At 34.2% G+C, this 19,711-nt stretch overlaps 1 protein-coding gene across 2 annotated transcripts in view; it reads right to left on the bottom strand.

The window, feature by feature from the left end:
* The window catches only part of cdh12b (cadherin 12b), a 320,630-nt gene that overhangs the window by 3,150 nt on the left and 297,769 nt on the right, over nt 1-19,711 (bottom strand). For both annotated transcript variants that reach the window (XM_087276886.1, XM_087276887.1), the window contains one exon: nt 14,219-14,470. In XM_087276886.1, the coding sequence (XP_087133012.1) occupies nt 14,219-14,470 (252 nt within the window). The remainder of the gene's footprint in view (nt 1-14,218; nt 14,471-19,711) is intronic.

The following is a 19,711-nucleotide window of genomic DNA, read 5'->3' as shown; positions in this document are numbered from 1 at the left end:
CATGGATGTGCAGCCGACAAATCTGCAGCAACTGCATGATACTCTCATTTCAATGTGGACCAAAATCTCTGAGGATTATTTCTAGTACCTTGTTGAATTTATGCCTTGAGGGATTAAGGCTGAAGGCAAAGGGGGGTCCAACCCAGTACTAGTAAGTTATACCTAATAAATTGGCCGGTAGGTAGGTGTATGTATATATATATATATATATATATATATATATATATATATATATATATATATATATATATATATATATATATATATATATATATATATATACAGCCGCTTTGGTGCATTTATCCCAACACTATTTACATTTGCACAACAGTTAATGGATTTCTCAGAACAATTAGTACAAAAACCTAGTTGAAAACCTGCAAAAGCGTGTCACTTGCTCAAAATAGAGAGCTCATTCCTCAAAAGCAAGTATTGATGTCAATAAAAAGTGTCAGTGTCATCAAGATGAAAAGGCGTGACACCATTGTTTATGAACAAGATGTCATGTTTTCATTATGACAGTTATTTTTTTCCAAAGCAAAAAAGTTAGATGTCACTGCATTTAGTGAGGTATCTGAGTACAAGACACTGAATATGTATGTTTCACATTTTTACTGAATTTGATCTTTGCAATTCTAATTTATTCACAGCATTGTGCAAAAGAATAAATACACCCTTATTTCCAACAAACATAAACTTGAGCTGTGCACAACTGTAAACAATATTGCAGGACATATTGGAACTGAACCTACAACATACACAAGACTGTAAATCATTCATGAAACTGTTCAATTTAGAAGACATTGTCTGGAAAAAAAGATTTAAAACATTTTATAAAATTTCCTGGACAGATTTTAACAACTAGTTGACTAATGACTGAAGTAATGAAATAAGGACTATAGTTTTATATGGAATAACTATTCAGCATTCACAAGTTTAGTTAATTTTGACTGACATGACATAAGCAAATAAAAATATTATAAAACGGTAAAAAGTTGTATAAAAGCAATTGATGCATGTCCAAAAGCATTTGCAATTTGTTGGAAGGAATGAGAAACTGCTACTATGATGTGCACAAATGACTAATTGTTTTGAGAAATGCCTTAACTGTTGTGCAAATGTAAATAGTTTTGTGAGAAATGCACCAAAGCCACTGAATAAAACTTAAATAAAAAAATAAAAAAATATGATTAATATTATTAGCCCCTTAAAAATTTCTATTTAAATATAATAATTTTAGATATTAGTTTTTAAAATTGTAATGTTTGAAAAAAAATAATGGGTTTAAATTAAATAACACATGGTAGCATTTTTAAATAATAATTAAAAATAGTAATTTTGACTGCATCTCTTGGTTTGCATATAGCAACATGTGTAAATGTGTACTTTGAATGCAATATAAGATGCTTTATGCTTAGGATATACTGTTAGCATTTACCAAATAAACACATCTAAAACCTGACAATGATATGATATATATTTCATGATTTAGCTCACACACAACACTGTATTTCAAGCTGATTTTATAAAACGGTCAAAGCCCGGTAGAGGGTAAAATAAACCCCCCACAGGTGATTAACTTGTAACAGAAAGGTTGGTCTTGCTTTAGTCAAAGTACTGAGCATTGTGATTTCTCCCATTCATTTGTCTATGGGTGACTGAAAGTGTCCTCGTTATGCTGTCTGTACAATCAGCAAGGGGAGGAGGCAGAACGACAGCGGAGGCCAGTGGAAACACTCTTCCTCATTCAATCAAGCAGACAATCCCCCTCATTTGTCAGAGTTTTCTATGATTGGCAAACAGCTCCCGACTTGAGTCATCATTTAGAGTCCGAATGAAAAGCGCAGTAGTAATGTGTGCCTGCATCTGATGGACTCTCTCACCCATCATTTGTGACTAACTCACTCTATTCCACTGCTCTGGCCATACTCAATCCTCAGCCATGATGGAGAGAATGACATGTACAACAAAGATATATAACAATATATAGACAGATATATAGATAGGCAGAATGACATATAGATTGACAGAAAGACACACCATACAGATTTCATACCAACGATAGGTAGAATGACAGACAGATAGAACGATGGATGGATGGATGGATGGATGGATAGCTAGATAAATTAGTTGATGAATAGATATAATATTGGAATGATAGATGGTATATTACAATGATGGATAGAAAAGAAGAACGATAGATAGAATGATGGATGAATGAATTGATAGAATATTAGAATGACTGATATATAGTACAATGACAGATGGAATAATAGAATGACAGATTGAATAAACGAATAATAGAACAATATATAGAACAATAGAACAACAGAACCACAGTATGATGGATGGATGGATAGATAGAATATTAGAATGATGGATGGATTGATGAATGAATGGATACAATATTAGTATGATGTGATGGATGAAGAGCGACATTGTAGGTAGTGATGTCGCCTCACAGGAAGAAGGTCGCTGGTTCGAGCCTTGGCTGGGTCAGTTGGCATTTCTGTGTGGTGTTTGCATGTTCTTCCTGTGTTCGCGTGGGTTTCCTCTGGGTGCTCCAGTTTCCCCCAAAGTCCAAAGACATGCGGTACAGGTGAACTGGGTATGCTAAAATTGTCTATAGTGTATGTGTGTGAATGAGAGTGTATGGGTGTTTCCCAGTGATGGGTTGCAGCTGGAAGGGCATCCGCTGCGTGAAAAATATGTTGAATAAGTTGGCAGTACATTCCGCTGTGGCGACCCCAGATTAATACAGGGACTAAGCCGAAAAGAAAATGAATGTATGAATGTTTAAAGATATTCATACAAAAATTGACATTTCTGTCATAATTTTCTCACCCTTCACTTTTCACAAACCTATTTAAGTTTCTTTCTATTTTAATTTTGAATGGTGGATGGATGGATAGAATTTCAGAACAATAGATAGAACAATAGAATATTAGAGCGCTGGATAAAATTATATAATATTAGAGTGATAGATATATAGAATATAAGAATGATATACAGAATACATCGAATATTTGAACGATATATAAAATGAAAGATAGAATACTAAAAAGAAAAATAGAACAATGGACACAGACAGACAGACAGACAGACAGACAGACAGACAGACAGACAGACAGACAGACAGACAGACAGACAGACAGACAGACAGACAGACAGACAGACAGACAGACAGATAGATAGATAGATAGATAGATAGATAGATAGATAGATAGATAGATAGATAGATAGATAGATAGATAGATAGATAGATAGATAGAATGATGGATGAATGAATGAATTGATAGAATATTAGAATGATTGACATGAATCACAATGGCAAAAATAATATTAGAACGATAGATTGAATAATAGAATAGATAGAACAATAGATAGAACAGCAGTACGATGGATAGATAGATACAATAGATAGAATATTAGAACAATAGATAGAGCGATAGATATTATTATAGAATATTAGAATGATGTATAGAACAATATATTAAATATTTGAACGATATATAGAATGATAGATAGAATACTAGAAAGACAAATAGATAGATAGATAGATATATAGATAGATAGATGGATGGATGGATGGATGGATGGATGGATGGATGGATGGATGGATGGATGGATGGATGGATGGAAAGATGGATGGATGGATGGATTGATGGATGGAAGGATGGATGGATTGATGAATATATATAATATTAAAATGATAGATGTAATAATAAAATGATGGATAGAATAGTAGAACGATTGATAGAATGATTGATAGAATGAAGGAGGGATGGATTGATAGAATTTTAGAATGATTGACATATATCACAATGATGAATATAATATTAGAATGATAGATTGAATAATAGATAGAATGATAGATAGAATGATAGATAGAACAACAGTACGATGGATGGATAGAAACAGTAAAGGATATTAGAATGATTTATAGAAAAATAAATTGAATATTTGAACGATATCTATCTATCTATCTATCTATCTATCTATCTATCTATCTATCTATCTATCTATCTATCTATCTATCTATCTATCTATCTATCTATCTATCTATCTATCAATCAATCAATCCATCCATCCATCCATCCATCCATCCATCCATCCATCCATCCATCCATCCATCCATCCATCCATCCATCCATCCATCCATCCATCTATCTATCTATCTATCTATCTATCTATCTATCTATCTATCTATCTATCTTCATTTCTGTCAGTACTCGTTGCCTCAGAATGCAGAGGCTCTCTAGGTTTTGGAACAGTCAGTCATCAAACTGAGGCTCACGCTGTGCTTAATGCAGATGTAGTCTGTTTGTTATAGGTTCAGGAGGTTGCAAAAAGCATAAGTTTACACCTGTACTATGTTCATTAGTATGCAGCAAATTAAAGGAAATTGATATAAAACGACTAACAAGGTTGTTTATACAGTATATGCTCCAGCAGAACACGAGATGACAGCGCCCCCAAGTGACGGATGCTTGCAGTGCAGCGCTCATTTCATTTTCTCGTATATTCTCGAGTCCATGTTTGTGAGTTGACTGGCATACAGGAGATAGCTTAGAGATTGATAAGTGCTCACCCTCGCCACGCTGATCTCTGACTCTGTCTGCCTTGACTGCATCCGTGGAGCGGGGAAATGGGTCAGTCTGACAAATGGAGCGCCGATAATGGCTAATCTCCAGCATGACAATGTGTTCTGTGCTGTCTGTGATTCTGCCTGCCACCTTTAGCAAGGACGCAGTGATGCTGAGAGGTGTTTGCTGGTATCTTACAAGCAGACGAGCTGTGAGACAGGTGAGTGTTTAGAGCGCAGCAGCAGCCTCTTAAATACAAGCTGTCATGTTATAGTCAAACATGGATTGACTGGAAGTGTTGTATGGGTTTTCACCTGTAAAATGTACTGTTTATGTTAATTCTTTTCAGACCAAAATGTTTTAATCATGAATTACTGATGACATACAATGGGCGACATACAATCGCCTCACAGCAAGAAGGTCGCTGGTTCAAGTCCTGGGCCAGTTGGCATTTCTGTGTGGAGTTTGCATGTTCTCTAAAGACATGCGCTATAGGTGAATTCAAATATCTAAATTGACCGTAGCGTAGGGTTGCAGCTGGAAGGGCATCCACTGTCTAAAACATATGCTGGGTAAGTTGGCGGTTCATTCTGCTGTGGCGACCCCAGAAGAATAAAAGGGCTAAGCAAAAGATGAACAAAAACACACTCTAAAATGCTATTTGATGTAACAATGGTTTATATCAATATGTCTTGTCAGGCATATTTAGATCAAGTTGGCTTGTTAAATGAGTTTATTTAGGGATCACAAAAGCAACCCTAAACTTTTTATTATTAAATGTAATTCTAATAATATGTACAATTTCCAAATGTTCTTCAAATCAATATGCTTTGGCCCATTCATCAACAAAAAAAAAAGGGTTTAATCATTTAAATAAATACCAGAATAAAAATCAGCGTCATTTACATTTAATATGCATTTAATATACTTTTAATAATAATAATAATATCATAATTCCTTACATTTATATAGCGCTTTTCTGGACACTCAAAGAGCTTTAAACATTGGGGGGGGGGGGGGGGGATCTTCTCATCTACCACTTGCATGACATTATGGCAGCTGATTGGTGGAGAGGAGAGAGAGAGTGATGAAGCCAGCTATGATATGGGGATGGTTAGGAGGCTATGATAGACAGAGGCAAGTGGGCAAATTTGGCCAGGATGCCAGGACTAAACCCCTAATATTTTTTAAAGGACATCCTGGCATTTTTAACAACCACAGAGAGTCAGGACCTCGGTTTAACGGTGCTTACTTGTCAGTATAAAGTCTCAATCAATTTACTGGGGCGTTAGGACCTACACAGACTGCAGGTTGAGCACCCCCTGCTGGTCTCACGAACACCACTTCCGGCAGCAACCTACTTTATCTTTCCCTTGTGTCTCCCATCCAAGAGAGATGCTACAGACTCCAAAAAGGGTGAATTAAAAAATAGTTTCTCCAAAAAAAAAATCTAATATCAATTCTGATATCATTTTAGAGACCACCATGCCATTTTAAAAGTTACTTGACTAAGTTTTATTGGTAAAAGAAAATGTTTTGGGATCTATTAGCAACCCAACAGACATCATTCCAGTTGATTTAAATTTTATAGACCAACAAAAAGGAGGGAAAATTAATGAATTGAAGTCAATGGGAAACAAACAAACAAAAAAAATAATTTTGTTCTTTTTGTCTGGACTGTTTAAAGGGATAGTTCACATTTCTGTCATCCGTTTCTTACTCACCCTTTACTTTTCACAAACCTATGTATTTAAGTTTCTTTTTTTCTACTGAGCACAACATTTATTTTACATTGCATCTACATGCCAACTAATTATCATTAGATTATAAGTAGACTGTTAGGTTGGGGTTAGGGTTAGTGTAAGTTGACATGTACTTGCAAAGTTTCTTATAGTCAGTTAAATGTCTGTTGAAGGAGCAGTATCAGCAGACATTAAGCAGACAGCCTACTAATCAGTTTACAGATGAAAAAAATTAAAGTTAGTATTTTTTGAGGTAAGACCGGGGCGTATTTAACCAATAAGCAAAGTAAGCAGCCGTTTAGGGCCCCAGGAGGTCTGGGACCCGACACTTAATAACTAGAAGTTTCTATAAACTATATATAATGACATTTTCTACCATGTTTTATAGGATAAGCATCCAGCAGTTCATTCATTCATTCATTCGTTCATTTTCTTTTCGGCTTAGTCCCTTGATTAATGACGGGTCGCCACAGCGGAATAAACCACCAACTTATCCAGCATATGTTTTACATAGCGGATGCCCTTCCAGCCACTACCTAGCACTGAAAAACACCCATACACATACACTACTGCCAACATAGATTATTAAGTTCACCTATAGCGCATGAGTTTGGACTGTTAATAAATGCGAATACAAAGTGTGCATTTGCTGTAGGACTTCCACGTCCCGTGGCTTGAATTAGTTAGGGCCCCAAAATAACTACGTAAATCCAGTCCTGGCTAAGACATGAGTTTTGCTGAACCATGCAGAAAATGACCAATAAGACATGCATTAAGAAAAGTAAACACTCTGTTTTGATGTTAATGTAGAAAAAATCAGCAACTCAATGGATAATTTTCATGTATTACCAGAAAAAAAGCATTCAAAAGAAAATGATTCACCTTCTGGAGAGTTTTTAATATTGAAATCTAAATAGATAATGCATAATAGTTTTCTTTCACTCATAATGGCTACTGTAGGAAGGCCTAAATTGCATTTGAGGTCTTAGTGTGGCCCCTTTCCTTTGTGAGTCAACTTAATTTGCTCTTCTTAGGACAAAAAAACGTCAGCTTACTGCCTTTTGTAGGCGTAATGCTGAGAGATAAACAAGGGAAATGAGATGTAATGTGATGGAGGAAGTGGACAGAACAGCTTGAACGCTAACCTGAAATAGCAGAGTGGAGAAGGTAAAAATGAAAACAGCTTCTTCTAAACAAATCCTAATGTTAGAGCTCATCATGCTGCGCATCATCAACTGCCTAAACATGAGATGCATAAATATTGAGAAACATGCAATATGACAGAAGAAAATATGAAATAATGTAACTTTTCTTCACAACTTTTTAAATGTAAGAAGAAAAACAAATATCTAAATATAGCAGCAATTACAGGAGCAAGCACACCGCAAAACATGCTTTTCTTAATTAGTGTTTTTGTCTTGCTTCTAGTCCAAATATATTGTCTTGTATTCAGAAATAATGCCAAAATTAAGTAAGTTTTTTTCCTTAAAACAAGAAAAATAACCTGCCAATGTGATAATTTGCCGGCAGCTAGCTCTCTGCAGCTCTCACATGGTCGCCCACTGAAGCTAAGCAGGGCTGCGCCCGGTAAGTACTTGGATGGCAGACCACATGGGAAAGCTAGGTTGCTGCCGGAAGTGGTGTTAGTGAGGCCAGCAGGGGGTGCCCAACCTGTGTTCTGTGTGGGTCCTAATGCCCCAGTATAGTGACGGGGATGCTATACTGCTTAGTGAGCTCATCTTTCGGATGAGACGTTAAACCGAGGTCCTGACTCTCTGTGGTCGTAACAAATCCCAGGATGTCCTTCGAAAAAGAGTAGGGGTTTAACCCCGGCATCCTGGCCAAATCTGCCAACTGGCCTCTGTCCATAATGGCCTCCTAACCATCCCCATATTCCAATTGGCTTCATCTTTGTCTCCTCTCCACCAATCAGCTGGTGTGTGTTGTGCGGTCTGGCGCAAAATGGCTGCCGTCGCGTCATCCAGGTGGATGCTGCACACTGGTGGTGGACGAGGAGATTCCCCCTCATTGTGTAAAGCGCTTTGAGCGCCCAGAAAAGCACTATATAAATGTAAGGAATTATTAACTATTATTATTATAAGCAAAATAAGCTTGTTTTTACTTTGAAATAATTTTTTTTTACTTACTTCATTGGCAGATTATGTTGCTTGTTTAAAAGGGTACCTATAATGCAAAATCAACTTTTCGAAGCAGTTTGAACAGAATTGTGTGTAGGTACTGTATAATGTGTCCACAGTCCTATTGAAGTGTTATAAACACACAAGACTTTTTTTCATTTCCCCACAGGAAAATAGGATCCAAATTCCTGTGATTTTGAGGCCCACAGCGTGATGTAGCAGAGTGGTTTTTAATGCCTACAGATGTCTCAGTGTTAATGTGTGTAATCATGTCCACAAGAGAGGATTTGTAAAGAAACTGGCATTAAAAGATCTGTTCCAACTCTCTGTGATCAAACTTAAGAAGCAGTAAGTGCTACACTGTTATTTAAAGCAATTTATACTATACTATTTGTGCCATGTAAGTCATAACCGCTAGAATCACCATAGCCGCATAATTCACACAGCTATAAACGAGGGCGCTTCAATCACACAACAGGAGCTCCGGTTTGTAAACGTTAAATCAGGTTTAGTTTATACTGTAACGCCCCATTCAAACGGGGCTTCAGCGTCAACACTTAACAGAGGGCGTGTCTGAAGTTGGGGCTGACACGATCCTGACACGATCGTCAGAGCAGCGTTAGCCAATGAAATTAGTCAGCAATAGGCCGCAGCCTGAGCTGGTGTATTTGCATACAGCGATCTGATTGGCTGACACTTCCGTTGCCGCTTGAAAAGTTCAGCAAGTCCCAACTTTTGCAGCGAGCAACGCCTCTGAAGCGGGGCCGGCGGATCCACAATGCAGTTCGGCAACGCCTGACATATATATATATACGCACACAAATGCGATAATTGTAACGGCATTTCTGTGTGTGGTTTTATCCTGGTGTTTATCCTGACACCTGATCCTGATTATTCTACTCTAAAGTGAACTGTCCCATTTTCATTTAAAGGCACAAGTGCCAAAACAGCTACAATTCCCTCTGACCCAAAAATTGACAATTTTAACATACATGGTCTTCTGGGTACAGTATTTTGACCTGAAACCACAAATATACATTCTGGAGGCACAGAATTCTTATTTTACATTTTGTAAAAATGCCAACAATTGGAGCCCTAAAAAAAGTGGACCAATCACGCTATTTTTTTTACAAGATTAAAAGAGGTCTCTGACATTCCTAGAGTGTATGTGTGAAGGTTTCAGCTCAAAAACTACACAACTATTCTTTTACAACTCTTTGAAACGGCCCCTTTTAGGATTTGTTCCAAATTGTTCTGTTTTTGGTCACTGTGGCTTTACATCGAAATGAGATTGTGCTCCCAGCCCTCTTTACAAAAGAGAGCGAAGCCACAAATGCATATGCATTTACATAGTGGCAGATTTATCAAGACTAACATTATCTTTGTGAAAAACTGAAAATTTCAAAAGAAGTCGTTTAGAAGAAGGTAGTCGATGGAGACTGTTCATTTGTACATCCTAAAACTCCATATTTATAATACCTCTTAGTTGCTGACATTATCTTCAGCAGAAATGGTGCAAAGTGTGGTTTATTTATAAACTAATTTCCAGAGGATCACATGCTTATGATCAACAAAGCTGGCACCTCATTAGCTCCGTAATCTGCCCTGTTAGATGATTACGGAAGCATTATAAATTACCAGAGTTTTTAACTCCAGTTGACTTCGTCTCAAAGTTCCCCCCCTTCCCCCCCTACTTCCCACCCTTTTTTTTTCCGATAGGGCGACACAGTGGCCCAGTGGCTAGCACTGTTGCGCCACAGCAAGAACACCGCTGGTCCAACCTCCAATCAGGCCGGGTGGTGTTTCTATGCGGAGTTTCTATGTTCTCCCCGTGTTCATGTGGGTTTCCCCCAGGTTCTGTGGTTTCCTCCCACCGTCCAAAAACATACACCATAGCCAATCAACTAAACCAAATGATCACACAAGACAACCTTAGTTTACACTTCTCACACGCTCAAGACCTACCTGAACTCGAACTCCCCTCTCGCTGCTCTAATGGGAGGGAGCCCCGGGCTCGAGGATATTACGAGCTCAGTGCTCTCTCCCGGGACAGCAGGCCAATTATGTTTTATTGATTATCAGCTAAGTGTGAACTCTTGAAAACTCTTATGGCAGATGACTGCCTCTCACGCAGGGTTGTTTATGCAAATGAGGAAGAGATCATCACTAATGGGCGGGGCTTACCCCTCTCTGATGACATGTACAGGAAAATGTCAATCAAAGTGTTTATGCAGACTTTTTAAAGAAGTGTGCTTATAAAAAAATAGAATGAATCCATTTTTACCATTAGATATAGCTATACTTACACACTTTTGCCACACAACTGTTTAAACCCTTACTAAAGTGATTTTTGCATAATAGGTCTCCTTTAGGAATTTTCATATATTTGTATTAGTAACAAGAAAAGAAAAAAAAAAACTTTAAGTGCAACACAAAAACTAGGTGAAAACAAAGCACATATATGTATGAGCCTTTGGAAGGAATCATACTAAACGACTGACTAATTATAGCCAAGTATACTTCTGAAAGTCTACAGCGTGCCGCATGCTGAGATCTGCGTCTGCGGTTCATTCGAGGACAGTTGAGTGCTAACCTCATTTTGTTGAGAACGCTGTTATTTAATGACCACCCGGCCCACACAAATTACCATGGAAACGAGGCCATAAAAGTCTCCAGTTCATTCGTCAGCCCTCCGCCCAAGCCCCCCGCACATCCCCAATGCAAATGAAGTGGCTTTATAGCTGGTGAGATTTGGTGTCTGCACCTCAGGGGTTAAGTTAACATGGAGAGTAATTCAGCCTCGGATCTGATGGTAATGACACAGTGAGATTTAGGGCTTTTACTGTGACATTGATGGGTCTGTTTAAACCCGCGCTTTAAAAAAAAAAAAAAAAACTATCCTCCTCCTTACCTGTTTGGAATGACCAATAAACAGGCGCTTAATTAACAAGTATGTTTTAATTAAAACACCTCAGAGAGTTTCAGAGCAGGCGATGTATCTTCCATCTCAAAAGAGAAGAGTCTGTGCAATCCTAGAGCCTAAAGACAGATGAACAGGAGGACGGCTATCAATGTTGGACCCTATGAAAATATACCTCAGGTTGGGCCCCTTGTTAATGCTGTTAATACTATAAATCAGGCCTCTGCGGGCCTTCATAGTGTGTGGGTCCTTAGAATAATCCTAATTTAGTCCTTTCTTGTCTGTCTGTCTGTCTGTCTGTCCGTCCGTCCGTCCATCCGTCTGTCCGTCCGTCCGTCCGTCCGTCCATCCATCCATCCATCCAACCATTTATCCATCCATTTTAACTACAAGATGCAAATGTAGAATTCTGACAAAACAGGTAGGGCTGCTCGATTTTGGGAAAAATCATAATCACAATTATTTTGGTCATAATTGTAATCACGATTATTTAAAACGATTACTGTTGAAGTCAAAATTATTAGCGCTCCTGGAAATATGTTTTTTTAAATAAATATTTCCCAAATGAACAGAGCAAGGTTCATTTGTTTAACATTCATTTGTCCAAATGTTTAACAGAGCAAGGAATTTTAACAGTATTTTCTATAATATTTTTCTGCTAGGCTTATTGTTTTATTTTAGCTAGAATAAAAGCAGGTTTAAATATTTTGAAACCCATTTTAAGGTCAATATTATTAGCCCCCTTGAGCAATATATTTTTTGATTATCTGCAGAAGAAACTACTGTTATACAATGAACTGCTTAATTATCCCTATTAAGCCTTTGAATTGCACTTTAATCTGAATGCTTGTATTTAGAAAAATATCTAGAAAAATTTTATGTTCTGTCATCATAGCAAAGATAAAAGAAATCAGTAATCAGAAATGATATATCAAAACTATTATGTTCAGAACTAAGTTTAAAAAAATTATTTTCATTAAACATCATCTGGCTGTGTGCCGCACACACATAAGCACGATGTCTTTCGCGCTTTTAGGAGCAACAGCTGGAAAGGGGGCGGTATATGATGCAATAATCGTTTATCTCGATTAATGCTTTTTCATAATCGTTTGAAGCCAAAATCGAAATCGGATTTTCGATTAATTGCACAGCCCTAAAAACAGGTCAAAATTGTGAGATGTATACTTAGAACTTGCAAACTATGATAGCAAACTAAGAATTTTGAGTAAAGTTCCATCCTCCACCTGGGTTAAGGACTTTCCTCCAACCTAGTTATTTATTATTTTTTATAATTATATTAAGACTTTTACTGATCAATAAAATGTCCAGGTTTTATAGACTGTTATTATTCATTTGCACAATGCTGTAAGTTAGAATTGCAAAGAGCATCTGCAGTAAAACTGTGAAACATACATATTCAGTGTCTTGTACTCAGATACCTCACTAAATGCAGTGATGTCTAACTAGTAGACTAGAAAACTAGTTTTTAAATGGCTGTGCAAATAGTATATGGTGCTGCTGTCTTGAGCATTTTCAGGAAGTGTCACCAAAATCTGACTTTATTGCATTGGAAAAAACTTAGAGTAAACTGTCATAATGAAAACATAAACAATGGTGTCAGAACTTTTCATCTTGATGACACTGACTCTTTCATTGACATGAATACTTGCTTTTGAGGAATGAGTTCTCCATTTTGAGCAAGTGACACGCTTTTGCAGGTTATCAACTAGGTTTTGCAGGTTGTACAAATTGTTCAAAAAAATGCATTAACTGTTAATTGTGCAAATGTAAATAGTGTTGTGAAAAATGCACCAAAGCGACTGAGAAAAACTGTAATTATGAGAAGAAAAAAAAGAATAATAATAATAAATAATTTAGTTTAATTTAACTTAACTTGACAGTAGTAAAAACAAGCTTCCATTTCATTTTTTTATTTTATTTTATTTTATTTTATTTTATTTTATTTTATTTTATTTTATTTTATTTTATTTTATTTTATGTTTGACCCTCTCAAAAACAAGCTTCCATGCTTCGTCTGTTCTAAACATTTCTTTTCCTTTTTTTCTGTCTAGACATAATGTGAATCCAAAAGTCTTAATCTTATAAATTGAAAGATCTTAAAAAAATATTTAAGGATCCAAGCAAACCGTCTCAATTCTGAAATATAAACTCACTATATTTATTTATACTTTATACTCTTGGGGAATTCAGAGCACCCAGAGGAAACCCATACCAACATGGTGAGAACATGCAAACTCCACACAGAAATGACAACTGGCCCAGCTGGGACTCGAACCAGCGACCTTTTTGCTGTGAGGCGACAGTGATAACCACTTGGCCACCGTGCTGTTCTAGAATAGTATTTGAATTGAATTGAATTAAATTTAATTTAATTTAATTGAATTGAATTTTTATTTAATTTAATTGTATTTTATTTTATTTTATTTTATTTTCATTTATAACAGTAGCAAAAAAAAAAAGCTTCCATGCTTTCTTATTCCTCTGTTCTAACAAATAAAGTAGCCAATGAAAAAAAAAAAATAATAATTAATATATATATATATATATATATATATATATATATATATATATATATATATATATATATATATATATATATATATATATATATATATATATATATATATTCTGCTTGGACATAACGTGATTCAGACGTACTGGGGTTATGACAGACACTATCACAGTCTCCTCAGTTATCTTGAAAAATAATGTCCTGGCGGCTTCTGCATTGTCACTCCATTCAGAATTGGGATTATATCAGCAATATGCAGTGTGGACAGGCGCTTCGCTGACGGATGGATGTTTGCTTACCCAGCAGTATGATGATGCACACCAGAATAGCGATCAGGGCTCCGGTACTGAGGCCTACTGGGAGGAAAATGGCTTCGGCGCTGCAGGTTAATAAAGATCCATCGGTGTCACAGCCACACACACGGATTGTGAGGGTGTTGGTGCTGCTCAATGTCTGCAGGCCTCCATCTTCTATCACTATTGGAAGATGGTAGATCTCCTGAGAACGCCGCTTGAAGCCGCTGCGCAGAGTCACCACTCCAGCTGTGTTATCTGGGGAAGAAGAAAAAGAGAGAAAGCATTTTAAGAACCATACAATAAATATACAGTTGAAGTCAGAATTATTAGCCCCCTTTTCAATTTTTTTTCTTTTTTAAATATTTCCCAAACAGAGCAAGGAAATTTTCACAGTATGTCTGATAATATTTTTTCTTCTGGAGAATGTCTTATTTGTGTTATTTTGGCTCAGGCCTATAATACTGACTTAAACTGTACATGTATTTATTTACAGTTTTTTTTTTGTGAATTTTGAAAATATTATTTTGTGTATGTATATATATATATATATATATATATATATATATATATATATATATATATATATATATATATATATATATATATATATATATATATATATATACACACAGTTAAAGTCAGAATTATAAGCCCCCATTTGATTTTATTTCATTTTTTTAAATATTTCTTTAATTATTTTTAACAGAGGAAGGAAATTTTCACAGTATGTTTGATACTATTTTTTTCTTCTGGAGAAAGTCTTATTTGTTTTATTTCGGCTAGAATAAAAGAAGTTATTAATTTTTTAAAAAACATTTTTGGGACAAAATTATTAGCCCCTTTAAGCTAATTTTTCCCCCGATAATCTACAGAACAAACCATCGTTATACAATAACTTGTCTAATTACCCTAACCTGCCTAGTTCACCTGATTAACCTAGTTAAGCCTTTAAATGTCACTTTAAGCTGTATAGAAGTGTCTTGAAAAATATCAAGTAAAATATTATTTACTGTCATCATGACGAAGATAAAATAAATCAGTTATTAGAAAAACGTTTTTAAAACTATTATGCTTAGAAATGTGCTGAAACAATCTTCCCTCCATTAAACAGAAATTGGTGAAAAAAATAAACAGGGGCGCTTATAATTCAGGGGGGCTAATAATTCTGACTTCAGCTGTATATATAATGATATAATTTGGAATATTTTAAAGTGAATACAATTATTTAGATTTAATAATAATAATAATAATAATAATAATAATAATAATAATAATAATAATAATAATAATAATAAACTATAATAACAACAACAATAATAATAATGGTAATAATAATAAAACAAGAAATAATAATAATAATAATAATAATAATAATAATAATAATAATAATAATAAACTATAAATAACAACAACAACAATAACAACAGTAATAGTACTACTTCTACTACTACTACTACTACTACTACTACTACTAATATTAATAATAATAATAATAATAATAAGAAGAAGAAGAAGAAGAAGAAGAAGAAGAGGAAAACAAGGAATTATTATTATTATTATTATTATCATTAAAATAAGAACTCTTTCTGTATCTCAATAAAAAATCACAATGTGTATTTAACACATGCTAAAAATTAGATGCAGTTGTTTTAATTTATACAATTATATTTATTAACAATATGACTGTTTAAAACAATGATTTTATTATTAAACTTTTTGGCTTGTTATACTTGCATGATACATTATACTTATGCTATATTATGGAATATAATATAAAGTCACATCATAATTATTATTACTATTATGTAAATATATTACACTAGAATATACAGTACAATGCATATTATATTATAATAATATAATACGGAACTATATAATATAATAATATTTCCTATTTATATCATTCAAAAAATAACATGCAATAACAAATAACTGAACTATTACCTTAAATGAATAATTATTAAAATTAATTTTATTTTTTTAAGTTTATATAAGGTTAAGTACACATTTTTAAGTTTGCTTAGAATGAACCGCTGAAGCACACACACACACACACACAAACACACACACACACACACACACACACACACACACACACACACACACACACACACACACACACACACACACACACGCACGCACACAAATCAAACATCAAACCACAAGCTGAATTAGTTTATGAACTAGCTCTGAAATATTGATTGTTTGGTGGCTTTGTTAACAGCTATGCAGTGCTGCAGGAAGTATGTTTATGCTATTATATGGCAGCGTTATTGATTCACTGTAACTGCTGCATCCTTTATCACAGATGATATTGTTTTTTCACAGTATCGAGAATTTAGTGAACACACCGTCGATCTTACACTACAGAGTGCTGAATCCTTTGAGGTCTAAAAGATTTCCTTTTTCTCAGTGGGGAGAGCATTTGAGCCTGAACATCTGATCATCAGTCATGATTTCAGGAGCTAGTGAAGCTTCTTCACATCATGTCATCTCAGTGTCCGAAATAAAGGAGTGCAAAAGCAAGAGCTTTTATTCTCTGTGCGTACTGTAAGTACTTTCTTACATTTAAGAACAGAAATGTTATTTATTATTATTTTTTTTAATATATTAATATTTTAATATATTTAATACTTTTTATCATTCAAAAAATAACCCAATAAACTCCTATTTCTCATCCTATTTCTCCTATTTCTCATCTCGCGCACACAGACCTGCTTGTACAACACTGGATAACATCACATCCGGTCGGCCGGTCGCATACGATCTAGTCGCAGGAGTTCAAATATTTCAACGGTTCAAATATCTCAATTCGTATCCAAATTTTCCGCATACGGAGATGATCAGAACTCAACGCAGCTCTCAGACTGCTCTCCATTGGAAATGAATGACTTCTGGTCTGTCGCTTGTCGTGTGCAGTGGAAAGGAGGCTTAAGTTTATCACTTCCTGAAGGCGACTTCATCTTTCTGACCCTATCAGCAGAATTAATCAGTGAATGTTTCTTATTTTTCCATGAACAGTCTGAACAAACTGATTTATTAAAGGGGTCATGAACTAAGGGTTAGGGTTCTCACACTATGCTATCTGAAAAATGCCCCGGCGCGGTTCAGTTGCCGGCCCTGGCCTGGTTGGAAGAGGTGTGCAAAAGCACAGTTTGGTTGGGCTTTGGCGAAGGATGTTTGTAGTGTGAGTGCAAAGCTTGCCGGAGCCTAAAACTGAAGACACAACGTCACTTTTAAGAGACTGTATCATATGGATTTATTACAGTTTTTTTTCCAACTGCCTACACACAAAATCTTTTCTTGTCAAACAATTTCTGAAATATCTTACTCAAAATGCAAAACTACACCTCAAATCTAGATAACCAGAAGCAGTTTCTCAGCTTTGAACTCAATTTTCAATTGCATAAACATTTTATTAAATTTTTTTTCTTGAAACTGAATTATTATTGCATGAATTATTACACTTTACAATATGTTTTATTACACAATTTTATTCTTACTTTTTTAATTTGTATTTTCTAGCAATTTTAATCTTTTTACATTATAATCACTTCAATCTCAAGACTATTTTCGTTCATTTATTTATTGTTATTGGTCATAATAATTCCCCATAAATACTGTGTATAGAAGGCAGCATATTTTTCTTTATGATTTTTCTTTATGAGTTATGTTGTAAAGAATGCAGCTACTGTATGATGTCTATAAAATGTGACTCTCTGTCCACAATCAGACGAAACAGAAAGAGTTTGTTCTTTAAGGTAAACCCTCCAGGCAATAGCCGTTCAAAAGGTTAAATGGCTATAAGCAATGCAGCTGTTGGTTCTTAAAATAAAAACATGTGCAATGTAGTTGGCTTTTTAATATTCAGAGAAACGACATGCTGTTGTAGACTTTGCTGACATCATGACATTATGAACCCTGATTCATCCTCATGACCCTGTTCCTGTGACCTCACGCTGACCTGCATTTTCATGACAGCTGAACATTTTCAAGAAACTCCTGCATGTTTCAGGTACTGCCGACTCTTTCCTTCTTGTTTTTCTGAACTGCCCTCAGCGGAAACTGTCACCTTGTCCTTATAAATCACATCTTAAGTGAGCATTCATGCCTGAAGTGAGGACAGGCACTGAAAAGGCCAGATCAACAGCACATCCACTGCCATGAAAAACAATCAACTATTACATCACGCGTCCATGCCCACAGGCTTCCTTCTAATCTAAGAAAAGCTTTAAATGATTAGTTCAAGATGGAACGCTGCCTGATATTTTATGCAAAATGTTAAGTTCTTTCTTTTTTTAGTTGAAAAGACTTTAAGTATGTGTTAAAAGACTTTAAGTGATGTTTGTTCAGTAGTTTGAACTTTCAATGCAGCCAAAAAAAGCTAAGGAATAAGTGTGTATCTACTGTACCAAGTGATCTGCAGTTAAAATAATAATAATAATAATAATAATAATAATAATAAACAATTAAACAAACAAATAATAATAATATTAATAATAATAATAATTAATAACAATAATAATGACAATAATAATAACAACAACAACAACAATAATAATAATAACAATAATAATAACAATAATAATAATAATAATAATAATAATTATTATTATTATTATTATTATTATTATTATTATTAACATTTTAATCACAAAAGCCTGCATCCCAGAGCTGGTGTCAGATTAATTTATGTTTAAAAAAATGCATAATTTCATGTATATATTCATCTATTTATTTAGCTATGAAAATAACCAATTGTTTTAGGTGATAAAACCCTTATTTCTCAGCTGTGATTATGTAGAGACATTTGTAATTACACTGATACTGCAATTTGGACGTTCAAACCACTGAACACCATATATACAGTAGCATGTACATATAAAATAATATAAAAGACTATAAAATATTAGTAAACACTTGATCATTATATTTTCTTGGTTCCATTTTATTTAAATTTTCTTATTGCAATATTTTTTTCATGAAACGTAAAATCATAATAATAATAATAATAATAATAATAATAATAATTATAATAATAATAATTAAAAAAACAACACTAATACATAGTAAATATTTAAATACCACAACAAACAATAATACTAAAACAAACAAACACAAATACTACTACTACTACTACTACTACTACTACTAATAATAATAATAATAATAACAATAATAATAACTATATAATAATAACAATAATAATAATAATAACTATATAATAACAACAACAACAACAATAATAATAATAATAATAATAATAATAATAATAATAATAATAATAATAATAATAATAATAATTATTATTATTATTATTATTATTATTATTGTTATTATTATTATATTTATTATTATTATTATTATTATTTAGTATATTTAGTATTTATTAAAATCGTATAGTTATTATATATAAATAACTATACGATTTTAATAAATACTAAATATTTATATTATCTTAGTTCTACCATTTTAATTTAATCTTCTTTTTTTACA

This window comes from Danio rerio, chromosome 12 (genome assembly GCF_052040795.2).
Source record: "Danio rerio strain M-AB ecotype USA chromosome 12, GRCz13ab, whole genome shotgun sequence".
Classification (NCBI taxonomy): Eukaryota; Metazoa; Chordata; class Actinopteri; order Cypriniformes; family Danionidae; genus Danio; species Danio rerio.
The sequence above is the reverse complement of the archived record's forward strand: the minus strand, read 5'-3'. Positions and strand labels throughout refer to the sequence as shown.